This window comes from Apteryx mantelli, chromosome 1 (genome assembly GCF_036417845.1).
Source record: "Apteryx mantelli isolate bAptMan1 chromosome 1, bAptMan1.hap1, whole genome shotgun sequence".
NCBI classification, from domain to species: domain Eukaryota; kingdom Metazoa; phylum Chordata; class Aves; order Apterygiformes; family Apterygidae; genus Apteryx; species Apteryx mantelli.
The window spans coordinates 1,696,091-1,717,802 of NC_089978.1; the positions used below are offsets into that span (position 1 = coordinate 1,696,091).

General features: G+C 59.7%; 2 protein-coding genes across 11 annotated transcripts in view; one reads left to right on the plus strand and one right to left on the minus strand.

The window, feature by feature from the left end:
• The first annotated feature begins 1,855 nt into the window (after positions 1–1,855).
• On the plus strand, positions 1,856–9,274 carry LOC106489773 (sodium-dependent proline transporter-like). Of its 2 annotated transcripts, none has more exons than XM_067289579.1 (15): positions 1,856–1,921; positions 4,289–4,466; positions 5,332–5,463; positions 5,551–5,699; positions 5,800–5,849; positions 6,043–6,181; positions 6,275–6,409; positions 6,525–6,628; positions 6,714–6,838; positions 6,982–7,094; positions 7,295–7,429; positions 7,581–7,680; positions 7,915–8,033; positions 8,436–8,609; positions 8,790–9,274. In XM_067289579.1, exons 1-15 carry the CDS (start codon positions 1,856–1,858, stop codon positions 8,922–8,924), a joined length of 1,854 nt encoding a protein of 617 aa, XP_067145680.1. In that variant the 3' UTR covers positions 8,925–9,274. The 2 variants fall into 2 exon arrangements, with proteins under 2 accessions (XP_067145680.1, XP_067145681.1); XM_067289580.1 differs by having other exon boundaries at positions 9,108–9,274.
• A 2,004-nt stretch (positions 9,275–11,278) lies between these two features.
• The window catches only part of STIM1 (stromal interaction molecule 1), a 109,958-nt gene continuing 99,524 nt past the window's right edge, over positions 11,279–21,712 (minus strand). For all 9 annotated transcript variants that reach the window (XM_067304406.1, XM_067304071.1, XM_067304342.1 and 6 more), the window contains one exon: positions 11,279–12,833. In XM_067304406.1, coding sequence (XP_067160507.1) covers positions 12,284–12,833 — 550 coding nt within the window. In that variant the 3' untranslated portion in view covers positions 11,279–12,283. The remainder of the gene's footprint in view (positions 12,834–21,712) is intronic.

Genomic DNA, 21,712 nt, shown 5'->3' on the forward strand with positions numbered 1-21,712 from the left:
CGTCGGAGTTGCAGCCGCGCTCAGCTGGCCCTTCAGCTGAGCCGAGCCTTCCCCAGCTAGGAAACCACCTCTGAGCTAGAGCAACGCTCAGAACTAAGGGAAGTTTGTTTCTGCACCTTAAATTCATGTGATACGAAGCCACGAGACAAGGGATCTGATCGCGCCGTGGATAAGGGGGCAGGCGTACAGCGGGACGCTCGGCTCCCACCTCTGGCTGATGCGCAAGGTCTTACCTAGGATGGAGGGAGCTGGGGAGCCCGAGCACAAGTCCAGCGCCTGGCGCGCTCTGCGGGCACCAGGAATGCTAGGCCAGCTGGAAACCGTAGAGATTCGCGTCTTGACCCTCTACGGCGATGTGCTATGCGATGCCGTGATGCCAGTCCTTCTTTCTGGACCAAGGTGTCCAAGACCTCCTTATCGGCAGGCCTCTTTTCCAAAAGACAGTTGTGAGCATCTTATGGGGTATCTTAGGCAGTCTAGTCTGTAAGGAGAAAATACAGATGGATGCGTCTAATCCTCCACCTCGTGCTTGCTTTGTGTATCATGGGACACCGTGATGGATTCTGAGAAAACTGATTTCCCAACTCGGATTGATTATTGGTTCCTCACTTGCCTTGGGACAACTGCAAGGCTGTACCATAAGCAAGACCACCAAAGTTAAATACGCCTCTTCCATTCCACCCCTCTCTTGGGTGGAATTACTTTTAATCCAGATCAGTTCCTTGACCCAGAAACATCTGTAGAAACGCCATTCTTTTGAAGAGACCGCTTGATTTTGGTTGTCTCTGTTGTAAGCTCTAGGACGTTGCACAGCCCTAGGACCACAAGCGTGGTCTGGCAGATGGCGTGAGGTGGAGGCGACCGCAGTCACCGAGTGGCGTGTCTCCTTCTTCCTTTGGTTTCCGCCCATGATGAGCTTCCTTTTTCTCTTGAGTTAGGTTCAACAGCAGTCACCCCACAAAGACGTGAGTTTATAGCCTTTCTGAGGGAGTCAGGAGCCGAGTGGAAGACTGGGCAATTCAACACCCAATCCCATCCTGCAGAAGTGTTTTGTGTTGAAAATAGTTGTTTCTGCTGAGTCCGGATTAGAAACCTGCCCCGTTCTCCACTCTCCCTTCCTTACTGCGGTGGCAGGGGATGGTCCCGGTTGAAGGGATATGTCCTGCTTCCGAGGAACCTGCTCCATTCAGAGATTAGAAAGAGGCTGGTTCCAGACGCGGTGTCATGGAAATGGCCAAAGAGAGGCAGGGCCAGTGTATCAACCATGAAAAACGCATGTAATATTGAGGGACAGACAGAAGCCGGTGTGCCATTTGTCAACACCGCTATTTCCCAGCAAACAGGCCAGGAGAGCGCAGACGCTCGCCGGTGTGAGGGAGTCCCTCCGCACCGCTCCCTCCTCTTCCTCACGTCCCCAGACCCGCTGGGGTGGGAGACTGGCGCCGTGGCTCCCTCCTCGCGCTGCCCTGCAGCCAGGTGGGGACCCGCCGGCTTCGCCGTGCCGCAGCGCCCGGCTGCCCCTCACGCGCAGGGTCGCAGGTGGGGACGTCCCACGTCCCAGCGGAGGCTCGGTGCTGAGCGGGACCTCCCCAGTGCGCACCTTGCACCGAGCTCGAGCACCCACCCATGGGTGCCATCCAACCCCAGCCCTGGCTCCGAAACTCGTACCGGGCAGGGGGTGATGCCTCCTGGCTGCAAACCCCCAGTGTGCAAGCTGCGGCTTCCAGGGAAGCTCCCGGGGAATCCCGGCACGGTGCATCCCATGCCGGGAGCGGGGCAGGCCCGGGGCGGAGCTGCACCTGGCGCAGGTGAGCGGAGCATGCGGAGCGCGGCCCTCCCTCCCGCCGAGCAGGAAATGCCGTGCACCGGGCGCATCGCCACGCCGGGGCTCCCGGCCCCCGCCGCACCGCCGGAGCCCACGGTAGGACGGGGACCCCCCCGCGGGGATGCGCCTGCGCTGCCAGGGAGCCGCGGGTGCCCCCCGCTTCCCGGTGCCGGGTCTCCCTCCCCGGCTCCCTCGTGGCTGGCACCGCCGAGGAAACCCCCGGCGGCGTGCCAGGAGCGGACTTGGGAACTCGGAGCCCCGACGCCAAGGGGATGGCGAGGCCGCGGGTCTCCACCTGGCTCCGCTGCCCTTGCAACCCCAGCGCCGTGGGGCGGCGCAAGGGTCACGAAGTGCCCGTCTCCATCGCGGCCGGGCAGAGGTCTCCTCGCTCTTCGCCCCGCGGCTGCGTTTTTGGCAGGGCTGCTGGAGATTGCAGCGAGCGGCCGGAGCCTGGCGTCTCCTCGGGCATGGGGCAGAGCGCAGTGTCCCCCCGCCCGGAGGTTTGGGCACCGCCGTAAACCCCTCCGGGTTGACGCCGGCTTGGCCGAAGCCCTCGTGTTGGTCTGCGTTGCCACCCCCGCTTCCCCAGCTTGCCCGTGGCGAGGCCGACAGCGAGCGGTGGGGCTGGGGTGCTTGCATTTGGGGTGGGCAGGGGCGCTGGGAGCGGATCCCGCTGAGCCAGCAGCTGGCAGGTTGGTGGGACCAGACGTGATGTTTGGGGTATTTGCGTTTGCAGATTTTAAGCGGCTGCGGTCCTATAAAACATGATTGGCGATGGGTGACCGCCGGAGTGCTCAGCTGACGTGATAAATGTGCTATCTGCCTTGCAGGCTCCCGTCTGGAGGCTCGTAGGTCCCCCAGCTGCTTTGGGTGTGTGAACGAGATACCTCACAGCAGCCCTGCAGGAGAAGGGCAAGAGCGGTATCCCAGGCCAGGAGACTCACCCAGAGGGTCCTTGAGCATCTCTGGGCAATGTGGGACCAGAATAGTGGGAAGCACCAGAGGGTGGGAGACTGCAGTCTGTTCTTGGAGCATGGGACAGCCGTTGTAGAGCCGGCCAGGTCCATCAGGACTTGCTGGATCTGTGCTGACGCTCGCTGTGCCCGGCCTGGCTCTTGTAAGCAAACAAGTGTCTTTGTACCAGGTTATCTGGAGGCTAGATGGCTTTGATACAGTGCCAGACGCAAGGCAGAGCCCGCTCGGGCGAGCCAGCACCCATGGCACAGCTAATCTGCAGTTCGTTTCGATGACCCACAGCTAATCAAGAGCTGATATCTGGTATCTTATCTGGAGGGAGCACGGTGAGGCTCTGTCTGGTTTCTGGAGGAAGCAAGCTTGCAGAGGTGCTGGCACTCCTAGGCTGAGATCCCCTTGGATCAGGTCCGTGGAGGACGCTGTGCTCCACCTGTGGACTTTGCACATGAGCAGACATCCCTGTGGCCCAGAAGCTCCTTGTAGAGCGCGTGAACTCAGACCCATCACGCAAAGGTGCTGTCCTGTGCTGGGAAACAGGACCCAGCCTTGGCTGAAGGACCTCAGGAGGGTTGGGTGAGGCTGTCGTGAGAGGCAGCATGGCTGGCGGAAGAAGTTTAAGCAATACGTCACGTCGCTTCGGGAAGGCAAGACCCAAGGGCTTGTCCTTAGCGAAAGCGGAGGTGGAGGGCAGGGGGCAGCCGGGCCGCAGGGTCGCAGCAGGAGATGCTCTTGGTGCTGCGTGCTCTGCTATCCGACCGGCCTGGTGCTCCGGCGTCCAAACGCAGCGTCTCCACCCCGGCTGCTCTGGTGTCCGCAGCCCCGTGAGAAGGGCCGAGGCTGAGGAATGTGCTGGATTTCAGGGTTTCTAAGGCCCCCGGAGACATTTCCCACACGGCTTGGGTTTGCGGAATACTTTCCCGATGACCCATCCCGTTGTTCGGGAAGGGGGTGGTGTCGGTCAAGGCAAAGAGAGCTTGTGCAGGGTACGTAAGCGCCGGACACACACACACACGCGCGCGCACCCCCAGCGCCTGGGGAGGGGCAGTGCATCGCTGAGATTTGCTTTTATTTGAGCTGAAACTGGATGCTTTTCTGGAACAACCCCTCACGCTCCCGCGGGAGGGAAGCCTGGGCCGTCCGCCTTGGAACCCAGCTTGCCCTGCCAGTCCCCCCTCCCCGGGTCTGTCTGCTCCGAGCCGTGGGCGTGCGGGACACCGCGTCCCCCCCCCTTCCTTGCCGCCGTGGGAGGCTCTGCCACCGCGAAGGCTGCTGAAACCGTCCCACCGAGGGCTTGTGGACCAAGGGAGCGGGTCCACCTGGACCTCCCGGGCAGGAGCACGACGCTCTGCGCTGACCCCAGCCCGCCGTGTCCCGGAGGCAGCCGATTTTTGGGAGAGCCTCAAAGCCCATGCTGGGAGCCGGGCACATTGACGGCGGTTGCAGGGGACGGGCACGGAGGGGTTGCCGACACCTCTCCTCCCTCCACAGGTGAACATCTTCCAGGCGGAGAGCCTGGCGGCGGAGCCCTCTCCGGGCCCTCCGGCGCCCGACGCGCCGCGGGACACCTGGTCCGGGAAGCACGAGTTCCTGCTCTCCTGCTTGGGCTACTGCGTGGGGCTGGGCAACGTGTGGCGCTTCCCCTACCTGTGCTACCGCAACGGAGGAGGTGAGGGCAGGCGCCGGGAAGCGGCTGCAAAACCGCCCTTCCCTGCCCAGGCAGGCGGCCAAGCGAGGAGCAATGACCCTCCGCCGCTCGGAGCCGGGGCAAAGTGCGGGCGGGCGCAGCGGGAGCAGGCGCCCGGGGGCCGGCGTTCGTCTGGCAACGCGCCCCGTGCGCTGGGGCCGTGGGAGCGCGGAAACCTCCCCGAAACCCGTGAGGTCCTGCTGCCTCCGCGCCGGCCCCGTGGCTGTCCGCAGGCCGTGCGCATCCCTCCCGGTGCTCCCCGGGCGCCGCGTCTCCTGCCGCGTCCCCCGAGGTCCTCGCGCGTCCCCATCCCGGGCGATTGCTGGGACAAGACACCCCTTTTTGGGGCGCGGGATGCCCCTTTTGGGGCTCATCCCCCCGGCCTGGCGCGGCGAGGGCTGCTCCGGCTTGGCGCGGCAATCAGTGCGCTCACCACTGGATGTCACTGCTGCCCGCACGGATCCACGCTGCCCGTGGGCACCGGTGCACGGATGCTGCCTCCCGGCACCTCTGGGCACCATCTGGGAGCAATCGGCTCCTGGGATGGGCACCGGCATCCGGGGAGCGGCAGCCTGCGGGATGCGTCGGACAGGCAGCAAAACAGCAGGAGACGCGATTTCGTGGTGCCGTGGGCAGAGCACAGGCGCACTCGCTGCGCCAGTGGCTCCTGCAGCCTGGTGACACACGCGTGGCTGGTCCCCTCCTGGCCCACGGACGGTGGCACCAGCCACTCCGCCAGCCGGCCCTGCCGTGTCCAGCAGGATGCATCCCGCCGCCGTCCCCTCCTCCGGGCCGCGGTGCCCGGCCGGATGTCTCCCCGACCCGCCGCCGCTCTCCCCCCTGCCAGGCGTCTTCCTCATCCCCTACTTCATCATGCTGCTCCTCGCCGGGCTGCCCCTCTTCCTCCTGGAGCTGAGCCTGGGGCAGTACGGGGCCGCGGGGCCCATCGCCGTCTGGAAGTGCTGCCCGCTCCTGAAAGGTACGGCCGCCCTCGTCTTCCTCGCCCGCCCCAGCTCCGGCTCCAGCTCCGGGACGGATCCGAGCGGCGCCCCTGTGCCTCCTGCAGGCATCGGCGTCGGCATGCTGCTGGTGTCCTCCCTGGTGTCCCTCTACTACGCCGTCATCCTCGCCTGGACCTTCTACTACCTGGGCACGTCCTTCCAGAGCCCGCTGCCCTGGTCCTGCGACGCTCCCCGGAACAAGCCCCTGTGCCAGGTCGGTCCCGGCGGGCCGCTCGGCGCCGCGTCGCGGCGGGGGGCCGTGGGGGACAGTGACGGTGACGGTGACGGGACCCGCGGGGGCCTGTGCGTTGCAGAACGAGTCGGGGAACGTCACCCAGTTCAACCCCAGCGAGACCTTCTGGAAGTGAGTCACCGAGCCCTGCGGTGCTGGGGGGGGGGGGACGGGGATGGGGACGGCTCTGCCTTCGCCCCAGGGTCCCCGCGGGGCTGATCCGCCTCGGGCAGCGTCCGCGGATGCCGGAGGCGGCGTGAAGGGCTTCCCGGGTGGGAGCGGGCATCGGCGCCCCATCCCGCTAACCGGCGTCGGCGCGCTCCAGCGAGCAGGTGCTGGGGGTGACGCGCAGCTCCGGCCTCGGGGACCCCGGCCCGGCGCAGTGGCCCCTCGCCCTGTGCCTGCTGGCCGCTTGGATCGTGGTTTTCCTCTGCATGCTGAAGGGCATCCGCAGCTCGGGCAAGGTGAGTGGGGGGGACGCCGCGGGGCGCCGGGCCGGGGATGCCGCGGGGGGGGTTGGCAGAGCGGGGCCGAGCCGTGTGCCGCCCTCCGCGCAGGTGGTCTACTTCACGGCCACCTTCCCCTACCTGGTGCTCCTCATCCTCCTCATCCGGGGAGCCACGCTGGAGGGCTCCATCGACGGCGTCCGCTTCTACCTCTCCTCGGACTGGAGCAAGCTGCAGAGCGCGCAGGTAACGCCGCGCCGCCGGGGCCGGGTGTCACGCCGGAGCGTCCGGCCGGAGCCGGGATCGGGTTGGGACCGGCGCCGCGGGTGCCGCAGCCTCCCCGCGCCCTCGTCGCCGGCAGGTGTGGAGCGACGCAGCCTCGCAGATCTTCTACTCCCTGGGCATCGGCTTCGGGGGGCTGCTCTCCATGGCCTCCTACAACAAGTTCGACAACAACGTCATCCGGTGAGCGGGGGGGGGGGGGAGCCCGTGGCTGGGGGGCAGCGGGGCGGCGAGGGGGGGCGGCCGGCCGTGACGCCCTCCCCGGCAGGGACACCTTGGTCATCGCCGTCGGGAACTGCTGCACCAGCTTCTTCGCCGGCTTCGCCATCTTCTCCGTGCTGGGGCACATGGCCCGGACGAAGCGAGTCCCCGTGGGCAACGTTGCGGACTCAGGTGAGGGCTCCCGTCGCGCCGTGCCGTGCCCAGGGGACATCCCAGGGGATCGCATCCAACCTGGTTGCTGGCTTGGCCCCATCTCGCCGCGGTGCCGCCGCTGCTGCCTCCTTTTACGCCGTCCCTTTTCTCCTGGCCCGCAGGCCCGGGGCTGGCGTTCGTGGCTTACCCCGAAGCCCTGGCGCTGCTGCCCGGCTCCGCGTTCTGGTCCATCCTCTTCTTCCTGATGCTCTTCACGCTGGGAATCGACACCCTGGTGATTGTCCCCCCGCGTCCCGCCGTGCCTGGCCTTGGGGTGCCAGGTACACCCCATCCCGGGCACGCAGGAGCCGGGAGCACGAGGACGGGGATGGGACTGGGGACGGGGGGATGCGTGGGTCCCTTGCAGGGCCCACGTGGGGCAGAGATGCAGCCGCGTCCCGCTGACGCCCCGCACTGATGTCCCCGTTCCCTCAGTTCGGGAACATCGAGGGCATCCTCACGGCGATCCTGGACGAGCTCCCGGCCCTGCGCGTCGGGAAGCGGAGGCCGGCGCTCCTGGGAGCGCTCTGCGGCGCCTTCTACCTGCTGGGGCTGCTGCTGGTGACCCAGGTGCGGCTGCACCCCGGGGGCCGGGGCACCGGCACGGACCGTTTCCACCCCCCCCTCCTCCCCGAGCCCGGCTTGGCCGCGGGATGCCCTGCGCCTCCCCGCTGCGCCCGGCCGCGGGCGCTGATGCCTGCACCCGCCGTCCGCCCCGCAGGGAGGCGTCTTTTGGTTCACGCTTATTGACACGTACAGCACCGGCTTCGGGCTCATCATCATCACCCTCTTCATGTGCCTCGGCATCGCCTTCTGCTACGGTGAGCGGCGCGGCGGGACGGAGCCGCCCGACGTCCTCTCCGCCCGCTGAGGAGGGGGGTGTTCAGCACCCGGCGCTGCCCGTGCAGCGTCCTCAAACTGCCGGTGCGGCTCGGTCCCTGCACGGGGTGTTGTGGGCGCCCCGGACGGGGTCTGCCCCGCAGAGCGGTGCCGGGGCAAGGGGCAAGGTTGGGGGGGGGGAACCAGCCGACCGCGTCTCGTTTGGGCACCTGCAGGGGTGAACCAGTTCTGCCAAGACATCGTGGACATGATCTGCCGGCGCCCGCCCTGGTGCAGCCACGCGTTGGGCTACTTCAAGGTGTGCTGGGTCTTCTTCACGCCCTGCCTGCTGCTGGTAAGTGCCGCGCGCCCGCCCGAAGCCGAGGGGAGAAGAGCTTCCGCCCCATTGCATCCCGTCCCATCCCATCCCATTGCATCCCGTTGCATCCCATCCCATTCTCCCTCCTCTCCGGCCTCGGCCCTGTCTTTGCCTCCAAGAGGGGCAGGTCTTGCCGGGTCTGGGTGCACTTGGAGCAGGGCAGCCCCATCCCTGGCATCCTCGTGGGTTCCCCTGTGGATGCCGGAGGGTGTTTGGGGCAGCTCTGGAGGTCCCCGCGGTGCACGGCCCCCTCGGACACGGGGATGGCGTTGGCCAGGGCCTGGGCCACGCTACGGGACCAGCGTGGGGCAGGGTGGCCCCGGGGTTTGGCAGCGGCGCCGAGGCGTCACCCTGCTCCTGCCCGCTCTGCCCTTCCAGTTCACGCTCATCTACACCTTCCTGGACGTGTCCAGCGCGCCCCTGCGCTACGGCGCCTACGAGTACCCGGCCTGGGGCAGGAGCCTGGGCGTCTGCATGGGCGTCCTCACCTGCCTGCAGATCCCGCTCTGGGCCGTCGTCGCCCTGTGCCGCGAGTCGGGGACGCTGAGCGACGTGAGTGCGCGAGCCGGGGACCGGGATCCTGTCCGGGATGTGGGGAGGAGCAGAGCGGGGCATCCCCGGGGATGGGGATGGAGACGGGGAGACTTTCCCCTGGGAAGGCCGGGAGCCGGCAGCGATGCCCTGCCTGCGCCCTGCCTGCGCTCGGCGCTCAGCGCAGCGCCCATCCCGCAGCGCCTGCGGAAAACCACCCAGCCCCTGCGCTCCTGGCGGACGGCCACCGCCCGGGACGCGGCCGAGAACGTCATCGACGTGCCGTTCACCATCACCCTCACCGGCACCGACTTCGCCAGCAGCTACGAGTCCTGATGCCGGTCGCGGGGCATCGCGGGTCCTCGCCCGGAGCCACCCGCGGGGACAGGAGCCACCAGCGTCGGGGACGCTGCCTGGGGCCCGGGTGCCAGCGCACCTGGCTCCTCGCGCTGATCCAGAGGATGCTGAGCGCTGAGCGCAGCGTGTATTTTAATTCTCCTTCCTGGAAATGTTTTACAGGCTTCAAAAAGAGGTTTCTAATGGGCTCTCTGGCCGGGGCCGCGAGCGGGGCCGGCCGGGCTGCCTGGGCAGAGCTCCAGCCCTTCGCCTGCCTCCCGGCGGTTGTCACGTCCCGCCGGCGCGAGGCTGGAGGCGGCCGCTGGCCCCGGCCCAGCGCATTCCCCACGGAGCGGAATGCCGGCGTCCCCACCGGCTGCAGTCACCTCCAGCGGCGGCCGGGCTCCCCGAGCCCCCGGGACGGCAGCGGTGGAGGAAACGGCCCGCGGTGCCGCCGCGCCGATGCCGGCCACCCCCGGGGGCTCCTGTGCCGCCTCGGGGCACGGGGACGGAGAGGGGGGGATAACGTGTCCCCACGGCTTTGGATGCACGAGCAGGGCTGAGGAAGGGGCAGCGGCAGGGGCAGGTGGGCGGCAGCGCTGGCAGCTTCACCGGCCCCGTCCAGCGCCCGCTGTGCCGACTCGGGCAGCGTGGGGTTATTTTTGGGCTTGAGCAGTTGCGCCTAATCCCAGGCTCCTGCTGCCCTTCCCCGCGCCGGAGGGCAGCGGGCTGGAGCCGGGTCCTGGGGCTCCCTCGGGGCTGCACCGGCTGGGTGGGGGGGACACGATCCCGGGGAGCCCCTGGCCCCCAGCAGCGCCCGCTCGGCTGAGGACACCCCGCTCCGCAGGCCTCCAACGCGCACCGGGAGAGGCTGGCTGGAAGAAGAGAGCAGCGGACACCTGCTCTTTAAAATAGACTACATGCTTTATTGGATTTCAAAGTTTTATGAAATGACCCCCCCCCCCCCAAAAAAAAAAGAAAAAAAAAATCAAGAGTTGGCAGATGCGTCGACAGTTGCCGTTCCAGGGAACTCCAACCCCTTCTCCGGAAAAGCCTCGGCAGGTTTCCGCCACCGCGAGCCGCGCAGCCGGCCGCCCCGCAGCCCCGTCCCGCCGCCTCGCCGGGTGCCCGGGCTGGGTTAAAGCGCGCTCTGGCCCTGCGAAGCGGCGCGGAGCGGAGCGGAGCGGGGGGCAGCCCGGCACCGGCCCCCAGCAGCAGCAGCAGCAGTAGCAGCAGCAGCCGCCCCGTCCCCGTCCCCGTCCCCGTCCCCGCGCACGGGCTCGCGGCAGCCCCGGGGAAACGCAGGCACTTAAGTCATTTAGAGGAATTTTCACTTAAAGCAAGCGTAACTAACTACCGCCTCCAGACCCAAATCCGGGGGAGCCCTTCCCGCGTTGCCAACGTGGGCGCGCGCGCGCGACTCCGGCACCAAGCGAGGCCCTCGCGGAAGGGCTTTTCGCACCCCGTCCCCCCATCGATGTGGGGTTCTCCCCCCCCCCTGCAGCCAGCAGGTAAACCCCCGGGTGGGCCTCTGGGTACCGACCTACCTCCAAGAACGGGCAGAAAAGCGCCAAATCCCGGCCTACGGCAGGCACGGAGCACAGCCCGCGGCGGGGCAGGCTGGGCACGGACGGGGCGGCGGGAGCAGGGATGCCGGGCCCGGAGGGAGAGCTCCGGCCGGCCGCGTGCAAGGAGCGCAGGGGCAGGCGCCAGGCAGCAGCCTCGGGACCCTGGCATGGAGCTTGGCTCGACCCCGGGATGGAGGCCGGCTTGGCCCACGGACGGTCGCCGCCGTGAGCGGGGGACTCCAGCTTAGCGGCCGCGACTGCAGCGCGGGAAGCGTTCGGGAGAGGGACGGCTCCGAGCAGCGGGATGAGACCCCGCTGCCTCTCCGACGGGGCGAGGGAGACCAGCTGAGCGCCGGCGGCAGCTCAGGCCCTCGGGAGAGGTCCGCGGCAGGAGATGACCGCGAGCCTGGGCTCCGGGCTAGCAGATGCAGGACGTTTTTCAGGCTCCTTCAACCTACGCAGAACCTGCCCGTTCCTGGCCAAGGAAACACTCCCTCAACTTGGCCATATCCCTCTCCTCCGCTCCGGGCTGCCGGACGGGGGAACCTTGGGGACACGGAGAGGCTGCACGGGCAGAGCTCCAAGGCCCCCGCGTGCGGGAACACTCTCCTCTTCCTCGGCGCCTCGCTCAACCCCTGGGGAACGTCTAGGTCCAGCTCCGACCCCGCTCACACCCGGGCCGCTCCGTGGAGGTTCCCGGGGGGCAATAAAAACACAGCGGCCGTCGGGAGCCAGGTCCTCAGCGTCGGGACATCTGCCCCCGGCGCTTAACCCCCCCCCCCCCCCCCATTTTATACAGTTATGTTTTGTGCTATTCGTGCTCCCGGCCAAACAACCACCTTTGGCAGAGCCGTGCCCAGCAGGGCAGAGCAGCCGGGCGATACCGTCCGCGGAGGCCTTGCCCTAGCAAACCCCGCAGGCTGCGGGGAAAAACGGGACGGCGTATTCCCGGCCGGACACGCAAGTACCAGCAAGGGCAGAGCCCTGCCTCGAGAGGGTGTTTTACTCGCTCTCGCTCACCAAGAGCGCGCAAACGGGCTGCTTCTGCCTCCCAACCGTCGCAGCTCCGGGGCCACGGCGCGGAAAAGCGATTCGTAAAAACGAGCCTGCGACACCGATAAGGCGACTCGCCCAAACGCTCGCGTCGAAATCACCCCCTTCCCCCCCAAGAGCAGAGCGAGGAACGCGCTCCCTCCTCCCAAGGCTGCCGCTCCGGAGCAGCCCGCCCTGCTCCCCTCCCCGCTCCTGGGCAGCGGGCGAAGGGCGCAAGCGGTGCGCGTCCCAGCAAGGTCGCCGCCACCCCGGCTTCTTCCCCCGCGGCATGTGCAAAAGGCGGAAGAGGCAGAAGAACCAAAAAAGTTTGAAAAAAATAAAATTAAAAAATAAAACCGCGTTGAAACCAAACCCAAATGCCGTGTGGCCGAGCAGAGGCAGGAGTAACTGGAAGCCATGCACAGCAAAGCTAGGGGCTACCGAAATAGGAAGGGGGGGGAAAGGGTGGCTGTTTTCTTCGGGGTGGTGGGGTGGGGGGGGGAGCGGTTGTTTTTTTTTTCTTTTTCTCAGAAATCAGGAAATAAATAAGTTTAAATAGCTCCTCCCGCCGCAGGTGTTGCGTGACGTGACTCAGAGACAGAGGGTTCCTGGGGGGGGGGGAAGCGGGTGTTTGCAAGCACCCGAGCCCGCAGGGTCTGGGAAGAGCGGGTGCAGCGCTTCCCCTTCGCTCTAAGCCGCCCCTCCCCGTTCCCAGGGGGTTGGGTTCACGGTTGGGTTTCCTCTTCCTCCCTCCTCTTTCTATTTCTTGGGCTTCTTGAAGATCTTTAGGGGGAACTTTTTCTTGCTCTGGCCGAGGTCAACCTCATCAGCTGTCAAGCTGCTGTCCTCGTCCCCCGGGTTCTTCTTGGCAGCCAGCTGCGGGATGCGCGTGTTCTTGACGTTGTTGGGCCGGGAGTCAGAGATGGGGGAGGGGGTGTCGGGGTCGGTAGAGCTGGGGCTGTGCGAGCGGGAGGAATCCGAGTGGCTGTGCTTGCCGGCTGTCGGGTGGCTGATCTCCCCGAGGCTGGAGGACTTCTCCATGCCGTGGTTCACCATCATCATCTTCTTCATCACCATGGGGCTCTCGGACAGCCGCTCCGGCAAAGCTCCCAGCGAGGAGGCTTCCGCGTGCCTGCTGCCGCCGTTGGAGGTTGCCGCGCAGATGGCAGGGTGGCCGGAGGCAGCCTCCTCGATGGACCTGGTCAGCAGGTTGGGCCTGGCAGCCAGCAGCTTGGGAGCGGAGCTGGGGATACGCTGGTGGTCGCTCATGTGCGGGATGGAGGAATCGGAGTCGCAGCGAGTTAAGTCTCTGCGGTGGGAAAGGGCGGAGGGAGGAGAGGAGAGGGTTAGAGCGGCGAGCCTCGGGGCGCCCCGGGGCGCGCGCCCGTACACGGACCCACGAGCCTGCACACACACACACACCACACACACACGGATGCAGCAGCTGAGCGTGGCCAGCAGGCTCACGGAGGGGAACCCCCTCGGGGCAACCCCGGTCTGCAGGGAGAGCTGCTTACGGCAAACCTCTACGCAGGGAGGAACAGTTCAGGTCCCCCTGCCCTGCTCCTGCCGGCCTCTCCTTGCGGTTCTGCCCCTGCGGCCAAGCGCCGCTTGGCCGGTTGCGGTGGGAAGCCCAGGAGAACGGGGAGAGCTCATCCAGCTCAGTGCAGGCTACCTGACGCACGGGGCGAAGCCGACCCATTCTGCAGACAAGACAGACAGAGCTGCTCTCTGCATCTCCCCGAAAGCACAGCCCCTTCCCCCAGCAAGCACGGGCTGCAAGCTTAGCGCTGGTGCTTGGACTCGGGCCTGGGATGAGCAAAAACGCTGCTCCATCAGGTACCTTCGGGGAGCTGGAAGGAAGCGCTACATACGGAGGCAGAACCAGAGGGATCGAGGCCCTGATCCACGAGGCAGCAGCAAGCGCTCAGCCCCTGAGTTCGCGGGTTCAAAGGCATCAGCAGAAGTTCGTATCGTCCCAGATCTTTAGGCACGCACACCAACGATGAGCAGGCCTGGCCCGCGGCACCGGGACTCTGCGCGGAGACCCAGCCCTGCCGGCGACGCCGCACCGGCAGGCAGCTCCCTCCCCCTCGCTCAAAAATGACCCTGCGAGCCCCACTTCTTTCCCGTGGTTTCCAAAAAGCAGTGAGAGCAGGGTCACGTAACTCGGCAGCGTTACAGAGCTTGTCCCGTCCCCCAGGAGAACCGCAAAAGCCGATGCCCCTTCAGCGGTAGGATTAGGTATAATTCCACCAGAGGGTTCCTCCGAACGTTTTCAGCTTGCATCTGTGTGTGCGCGTTCCCCCTTTTAGCCCCTTTGAGGCATGAGTCTGCAGACTGACCACAGTCCTAGGACAGACAGCGTTAGACCGTTCCCCCCCCCCCCCTTTTCCTGGGTCAGCTGATGCAAACCTCTAATCCGGGACTCGAGAATTAGAGGTTAGGCTTTCCCACGCAAAGCCATGCCTTGAACGAACGCTCCTGACACACAGCTGACTGTGGTAGCTGATTGCAGACTACCCTCTGCTGCACAGCGGTTTGTGCCCCCCAGGCTGTTGCCTATTTGTGATTTTAAAAGGTATTTGAGCATTGATTCCCTAGCCTGGGTATCTCCCAGACCCTTTTTGAAACGGAGAGTGGAGGTAGGCGGTAGGGAGAAATGCAAAGCCGTGATTTATTCCTTCCAGCCGCAGCCGTGTGGGTACGACACTGCTGCATCCCCCAGGCTTGGCATCGCCGCAGTCCCTGCGGAAACCTCTTAACGGGCCTGCGCAGCCAGAGGAAGATCTTATCCAGCTTCTCAAGCCGGGCGGAGGGGCAAACGCTTTCGTTCAGTTATTACAGGGCTATCTACGGCTGGGATTTCTCAACAGCCCTGAGGTTAGGCCCACGCAGGGAGGGTAAGTGCTCGAAGCACAGCGTCTTAGGCTTGGCTCAGGCGCAGTCACCCTTCGGAGGGAAGGTCTGCGCAGCATTCGCCAAAGCATGGACAAACCTGTTGTAAAACAGGAGTAGACTATAGCTACGCTATTCTTTACACTACCGTAGCTAGACTACGATCACGACTAACTACTTTAAGGCTGGCCTCAAAACTTGCGCGCTGCATTGCAGTCGCTTGTGGCTAACGCGTGAACAGGAGAAAGGGCTGCAAAGGGATACAGTCCCCTGCCTCTCGTTCGTAATGTTTGCAGAGGCCGGAGGCAAGAAATACAGAATGGAAGGATGCGTATGGGCAGAAAAAGAGGAAAGAAGAGGGAAAGCGAAAAGGCGTGAAAAGAGAGATGGGAAGGTGCTCGCCAGCTCAGAGCCGGAGCTCCCTGGGCCGTGCTGCCCCAGCGCTTTCTGCTCCAGGCGCAGACACCCTCCACGCAGCCAAGTTCTCAGACTTTGGTAACTGCAGCTCCTTGGTCCAAACATGCAGCTTAGCCATGCTTGCGCTCAGTACCAAAGCCGTACGGCACAGTACGGGAACAACCCTTAGCTCCTTTTTCACTCTACCAGTATAAAGCAGCATAGGAATTCAGAGCGGGGGGGGGAAAAAAAGAGTGAGGTTGTGCAAAGCACAGAGAGACAAGATGTCCTCATTAACGACCTGGCAAAGAAGGAGACTTCCAGGCAGCATTAGCTAGATGCTCAGAGTCGTACGGAAAAGTGATTGCAGAACTACATTGTGAAAAGGCATCCGATACAACCGCACTGGCGCAAAAATGCTTGTAAAAGGCAGGAGAAGATTATCCTCATATCACTGCCCTGCCTAATGGTAACGAGGATGTTTTTGAACAAACTCCACTAAGGAAACCTGGGCTCTTGTTTAACAGCTCCAAGGAACGTATGGAAAGAAGGAATATTACAAATATCACAGATGATTAGGATACCGCCCAAAATCCACTGAGAGAGAACAAAATACCCCAGGCACTACTGGAAAGGTCTTCGCCTTTTACATGTACAGAACGGAGCCAACCTGACATCTAAGGAGCAGAGAGCTGCATCCTCAAGGTTAGCAGCAGGTTGGGGAGAAGAGGAATTGAACAATTTGGATAGTGTGAAATCCCCAGCTATTCTGAGCGAACATCCTGGACACGGTCCAAGGGAGACAACTGCGATGAAATACACCGTATGGAGACATAAGAGCTCCTGGTTCCCAAATGCTACCAGCAGATATTGTAGCTATACGGAAGGTCACTTTCATGCAGTGGGTTAAAGCACGAATGCACAGCTAATAGCTCGGGCAGAGGTTTCATCAGGGTAACTGAGACCCCCTGATGGAGTCAGTTTTGTTAACAGCCGCAAAATGTTCAATGAATCTTGATGGGGTTGAACACGAGACATTTCAGAACCATCTATCGACAGGGGGAAAGTAGGTTTGGACACCGACAGCATCCCACAGCTCAGTGAGAGGCTCACAGATTTCAGGAAAAGCAGACTGACACAGCTGATATTATTAAATGCAGAATAAAGATCCTTTCCGTTTAAGAAGCGTAGGAATTTCTTGTTTTTCCTGAACATTTCTTGCTCCCGTTGGTGCTTAACACACCCACAAATAGGGGATTCCTGCATACTGTCAGGGCTCTTTGCGACATCTCAAGAAGTGGCTACAGAAACCATCACAAACATGCTCTGCGCTTCTGTTGAGAAACGGGTGAGTGGGCGGTGAACACATGCTTTAAGAGGCTCATTTCCTCAACAAATAGCTGGAAAGTGCCCTCTTCCCCCTTTTCACAAGCCTGATGCAGACTTTGGTCGCACCGTTTGGTGCAATCCCTAGACTGAGTCTGAGCAAGCGAGAGGAACTGCCAGCAGGTGCTTAATGACTGCTTTTAGTTCCAGCATACTGATGCAAAGCAGCAATTCTCCTCAAGAGCAGCAGCATGTTCTGAACTGCTCGTTACTGCACACGGGTTCCCCTGCCCAGTTACCGACGTATTTGTCACTGTTTCCACTGGAGCCGAACTGGGTGGGGGAAAGTCCTGCTCAAACCTCTTTGTTCAACCACCATCCTACCAGCACACGAGGCTCTGCAGCCGGCGAAGCCAGCAGGGCAAAGTGTTTGCCTGGAAAAACGTACTGATCTGAGCCACCTCTGCGGCCGTCGGAGAGGAGCTCTTCCACGACGTGCCACCTCCGCGAAACGCCCCGTGCCCTAGAAGTCAAGACAGGCCTGCGCTGCCAGCTCAGGACCGGATTTCGGCTGATCTTCTCAGGGTGAAGCGCTGTCTGGCATGAATGAAAAGACTATCGCTTTTCCTCAGTTACAGATTCGCTCTTTTCTTTCCCAAGCTCTTGTTTAGAAACAGGTCTAGGATTGAATTCAGCAATTGGCGAAAGTGTTTGAAGGAAGGGCCTTTTGATAATCTTTCGCAGGAGAATGAGACCTCACGGGAGGACGGCAAGCCATCGCTGTCAGAGCAGCTTTTGTAAACGCTGTTCTGAAAGAGCAAAGCGCTCGGCATAAAGTTCACCTGAGCAAGATTCCGTGCATCGCATTAGTGCAGTGTCTCACGGCTAACAAAAGCATGTTTAAATGGTAACACCTACTCATATGAAGTTCAAAGTTGCAACTACATTGAAGAATACATTTTTCCTGTAAAAACCAACCCAATTCTTCCACTGGCTGTCAGAGTCATGAAGCAAGGTTGAATGAAAAAATAATCCTTTAAAGCAAAAGTGAAGTAATAGCAAAAATTAGATTTATTATCTTAGGTGACTTCAAAAATGCCTTATTTAGGAAGAGGGCAAGTTTGCTCACTGTTAACATTCACAAAAAGCCTATTAATTTGCAAGGGACTCCAGGGAGCTTTGGCCATTCTTTCACAAGTTCCTACAGTTTTTAAGTCAAGAGGAGCCAAAAGCAATTCTGCGGTTATTGCAGCATGTGGAGAAAATGACGACAGCAGATGGAGAAACATCCTCTGGTACAGCAGGATTTTCTTCCTCTGACTGCACATGCTGGAAATTTGATCTTCAGACAGCTGGTACCATGCATCATACCAGTGAGGAAGAGACAGCAGCAAAACACTGTCTCTCTGGCTGATGCTGAAGACCAGTATGAAGCAGACCCCCGGGACACGCAATGCAACCCCTCATCTCTTTCTTGGGACCATTCGCACAGCAACAAAAGATCTCTTGGTATCAAGGAGTTATTAGTCAATTTGTGTAGGGTCCCCACCTAATTACAGATATATTTGTCACTACTGTCTTCATTGGGATGTCCTGGCTCAGACCAGAAGGCCAGATACCACCGCCGTGTATTCAGCAGAGGTCCTAGGCCAGCTACGCATCGCTGCCACCACTCGGAGGTGGCAGGAGGCAGATGCCTTTGAGCATAGGATCAGGTATCTTAAAAAATGCTACCCCTCCATGGAAAACACCATGCCCAGTTCTGTCCATTGTGTATGTCTGCCTATACTGGGGCTTAGGAACAACCTGGTTCCAGCATAAAGATCAATGTTTTTATCATCTTCATAGGGAATCTGAGAGTAATGCATCCTTTTCGCCTCATTATTTTTCCTTACTTTGCCTATCCCTTCTCCAAGAAGGCACCTTTCCAGAAGTATCTCTAGAGTCTTCTGGGCCTGTGGGACTTCACTGACTTCCATAGGGAGAACTGTAGTAGATCTCCCTAGATGGACTCCTCACGAGAAGGACCCAAGGAGGATGTGCTTCCTGTGTGACGCAGAAACGATAAAGGCAAGCGATGGGACGGCTGCTTACAAAGAGGAGACCTTGTTGGAATACTTTTTTTTTTTTTCTTTCTGGGCATTCAGGCTTATTGTCCAAAGGAAGACTAAAGGAACTGATGAGAGGAAAGAGATTACGATAAAACATTTTTCCAATATCTGAATGCTAAGCTAATTCATTTTACTAGTAATTTATCAAGTTGTAAATCAGAAATATATTCCTAAAAAGTAGAAGCAGTATGTTGCAATTACTGACATCAGCATGCCAACTGGCGTGTCAGTCATGAGCAGTGGGAAGACCCAGAGCAGCAGCAGATCCCACACTCCTCTGCATAGCAGCAGTTCAGTGCACAACAGCTAAGACACGCGTGAAGTCTTGGTGCACGGGAAAGCGTTCACACCTCCACGGAGCAGCAGCGGAGAACCAAACTGGTAGCTGGATGATTAATCTACCACTTAAAGCCAACAGACCAGGACGTTCAGAAAGGTCCTTAAAGGTAACCTCTTGAGTCCTTGCTGCGGCACTCAAATGCATAGGTTGATTTTCAGGTTAAGTGAACACCAGCAGCTGGAAACTTTTGTTGGGAACTTCCTACAGTCTGAAGTGATTACCAGCAGTTCCCACGGGTAAGCACACTACAGGGGAGGTGTGGCGTCCATGGGAACAGAATCTACTAAATGTGTGCTGCCTTTGCCAGAAAGAGCGAGGAGGTGGCAGTGGGACACACCTAAGCCCAGGGCAGGGACAAGAGGGGTGGAAAGAATATTGCCCATAATCTCAAGTGAGGCTCAGGCAAAAAGGGCTAGCACCTATCCTGCTAATCTTCACGAGGCTTAAACCCCTAAATCAGTAGTGCACATTTTCGACAGGAAGCGCTGGTTGCTCAGCCCGTTTCGAAAGCAGGCCGCTGAGTTGGTTCACCCTCATGTTGGCACAGGGGATAGACAGCCTCGATGGTATCGCAGGAAGCTGCCTTCAAAGAAAGCATTTCTGTGATACAGCAGCAACTACCGAATGCTCATTCCTCTCGAAAAACTTGCACCACCAATCTGAAGATGAAAATAGAGACCAAGAAACCTAATCTCAGACAGCATATTTCTAAAAACCTTGGCCACACACCGTTGCAGTGTTCACTGTTTTCTTTATATATATATATACATATACATATATATATATAGTTAGGCTGACAGTGTTAAGCTACTTGAAGGCACGATTCGTTCACTGCTGTTGTTTCATCTGCCTTCACCTACACTTCCCACATTGCCATTCCAAGAATCCAAGCTGACCATGGAGAATGAGAGAAGGTGAGAGAATGGGAATGCAGATTGCATAAAACAAAAGAAGCAGAGGGCAAAACATGGAGTAAAGAAAGAGTGGCAGCAGTGGAAAAAGAGGGGATAGGACAGAAGAACAATATAGAATAAACAGTTATTTCTCCTCAACTCTGCAGCCCATTGATAGACCTCTTCTAGTGGGCTTCTGCTGTCTGCAAAATAACAGGAAATAGGCTCTAAGAAGGCTTAGGAGTGGTTCAAGGGCGTTTGACATAACCATACTACACCACGGCTTGGTCTATCTACCTCATTAGACCTTGCTGCCGCTGCCGTTCCCTGCCTTTTACCGAGAGGGCCCATATCCCCCAGGCTACACCTACCTAGAATATGGCACCACTGCAGCAAAAGCCTCCCCTAGGGCAGAACCAAATTTGCTGTATAGCTTAATAAGTCTGCTGTCCTCAGCCCTGCACAGTCAGAGGCTTAGAAACAGCCTTTACGGTGCAGCTCCAACATTAATTTCTTCCCTTCCGTTCTACAGGAGTTATGGGCTACTCTTTTTACTGGATTACTGACATCCTCCTTTTGCTTTGACTGCCACCTCCCTTCTCCATAGGAAAAGGGCTACCAGAGTGGCAATTCGGTCTTACGCTCCCCTCTCCATCACATTTATCCACCGGCACCACTCAAAGCAGGCACTGGAAAGCAGAAACCTCTGTGCATACTGTGCCCTCCAACCCTCTCCCCACCCAGGGACATCCAGCCCCCTTCAATAACATTAAAACACACACCAGCCTTCAAAATCACAACAGCTCTGACCTTATTTGCACCGGATCCTCTGAAGCCAATTGCAAAAGAGAAGCAAACAGTGAGGAGTTTATGAAAGTAATTCACAGGCCCTGCGCTGGCCCCGTCTTTAGAGAAGGTTCCTATCAAGTGAACGTCAAACCGACTTGGCACCGTTCGCAGCTTTGCATAGGTGCACGCAGGACACGAAGAGAAGCGATCTCCGAGGGGAGCGATTCTCAAGCCCTCTCTCTGGGGGAACAGGCTGCTTGAGATAATTTCTCTGGTCACGTCTCGTCAACATTTACATCTGCTAGATGCAAGAGAGGCTAAACTGATCCATCCGTCCAAAATATTCAAGGCAGCGCTCTCTTCCTACCAAGGGAGCCAGGAGCCAGGATTTTCTTGGGTTCTGATTTCGTCCTTGGCAGTGACTCCCTGGAAGGCCTTTCTCAGCCTCAGATCTCCCATCTGTTCTGCTTGCCTCTTTGGGAGGCTGTGGAGCTCAAGGGCTACACATAAAGGGCTCCAAGATTTGCTATACAAAAGAGAATGAAAGAGCAATATACTGGCTTCTGCTCTGGCTTGCCCTTTTGGCAGTACTTTTAAAGATGTGCATCTAGGCAGGATCTGCCAAAGATGCAGTTTGACAAAAATTTAAATCGCACAAAAGCAGAACACAGTTGGGCACTCAATTCTTCATTTCTATTTTCTGAGATGAATAGAGAATAAAAGAGCATGGATTTTGGAGCCACCTGCTAATGCATAGATGAAGCAAACCTTGCAGGACAAATTCTTAACGGGCATAATTATCTGTATTACTAAATTAATTATCCTGCATTAACAGGTGGTTTTTTCTATGGGAACAGAAAGAAAGCAAGCCCACCTTTCACTGAATAGCAAAGAATTAGATTCTGACGAGCTATTAAATGCCAGTGGAGCATGAGGAGAAGATACGAGTTATTCTCTCCTAATGACCTCTCAACATCATTACCTTTTCTAATTGGGATCCAAAAATCACACCTCATTCCCTTCTGCCACTGTCAGTATAGCCTGCAGGCTTAGGACTTTAAACTGGTCAGCAATTAAGCATAGCACTGATCAAAAGAACGGAGGGCTCAGCTGAAAAAAAATGATGTTTATATGGCCACTTTTGCAACAGTACATCAGCCTCCTGGCTCCCAGGACAAGCTCTCCTTTTTTTCAGAGCCCAGAGGCTGACTGTAAACATGGGCTGTGTGCTGTCACAAGAAGCATTCCCAGCTTTTATCTATCAAATTGGGATAGACTCAACTGAATTTAAAGCAGCGGTAATTAATCTGAATTTTAATTACATTGCTTCTTACCATCCTAAGCCAAACATTATTAAATTAACCGAGATGTTGCTCTTTAATCGCCCATTATGAACCATATGCAGTAAATTTTTCCCCCCCCAAAATATTCCAGA

Bases quoted from the DNA above. Each gene is read 5' to 3' on its own strand.
- LOC106489773 (XM_067289579.1), top strand. From the start codon at position 1,856: ATGCCGTGCACCGGGCGCATCGCCACGCCGGGGCTCCCGGCCCCCGCC. The intron at 7,095-7,294 runs GTGATTGTCCCC...CCGTTCCCTCAG, and splicing joins CGCTGGGAATCGACACCCTG to TTCGGGAACATCGAGGGCAT. The intron at 8,610-8,789 runs GTGAGTGCGCGA...CCCATCCCGCAG, and splicing joins AGTCGGGGACGCTGAGCGAC to CGCCTGCGGAAAACCACCCA.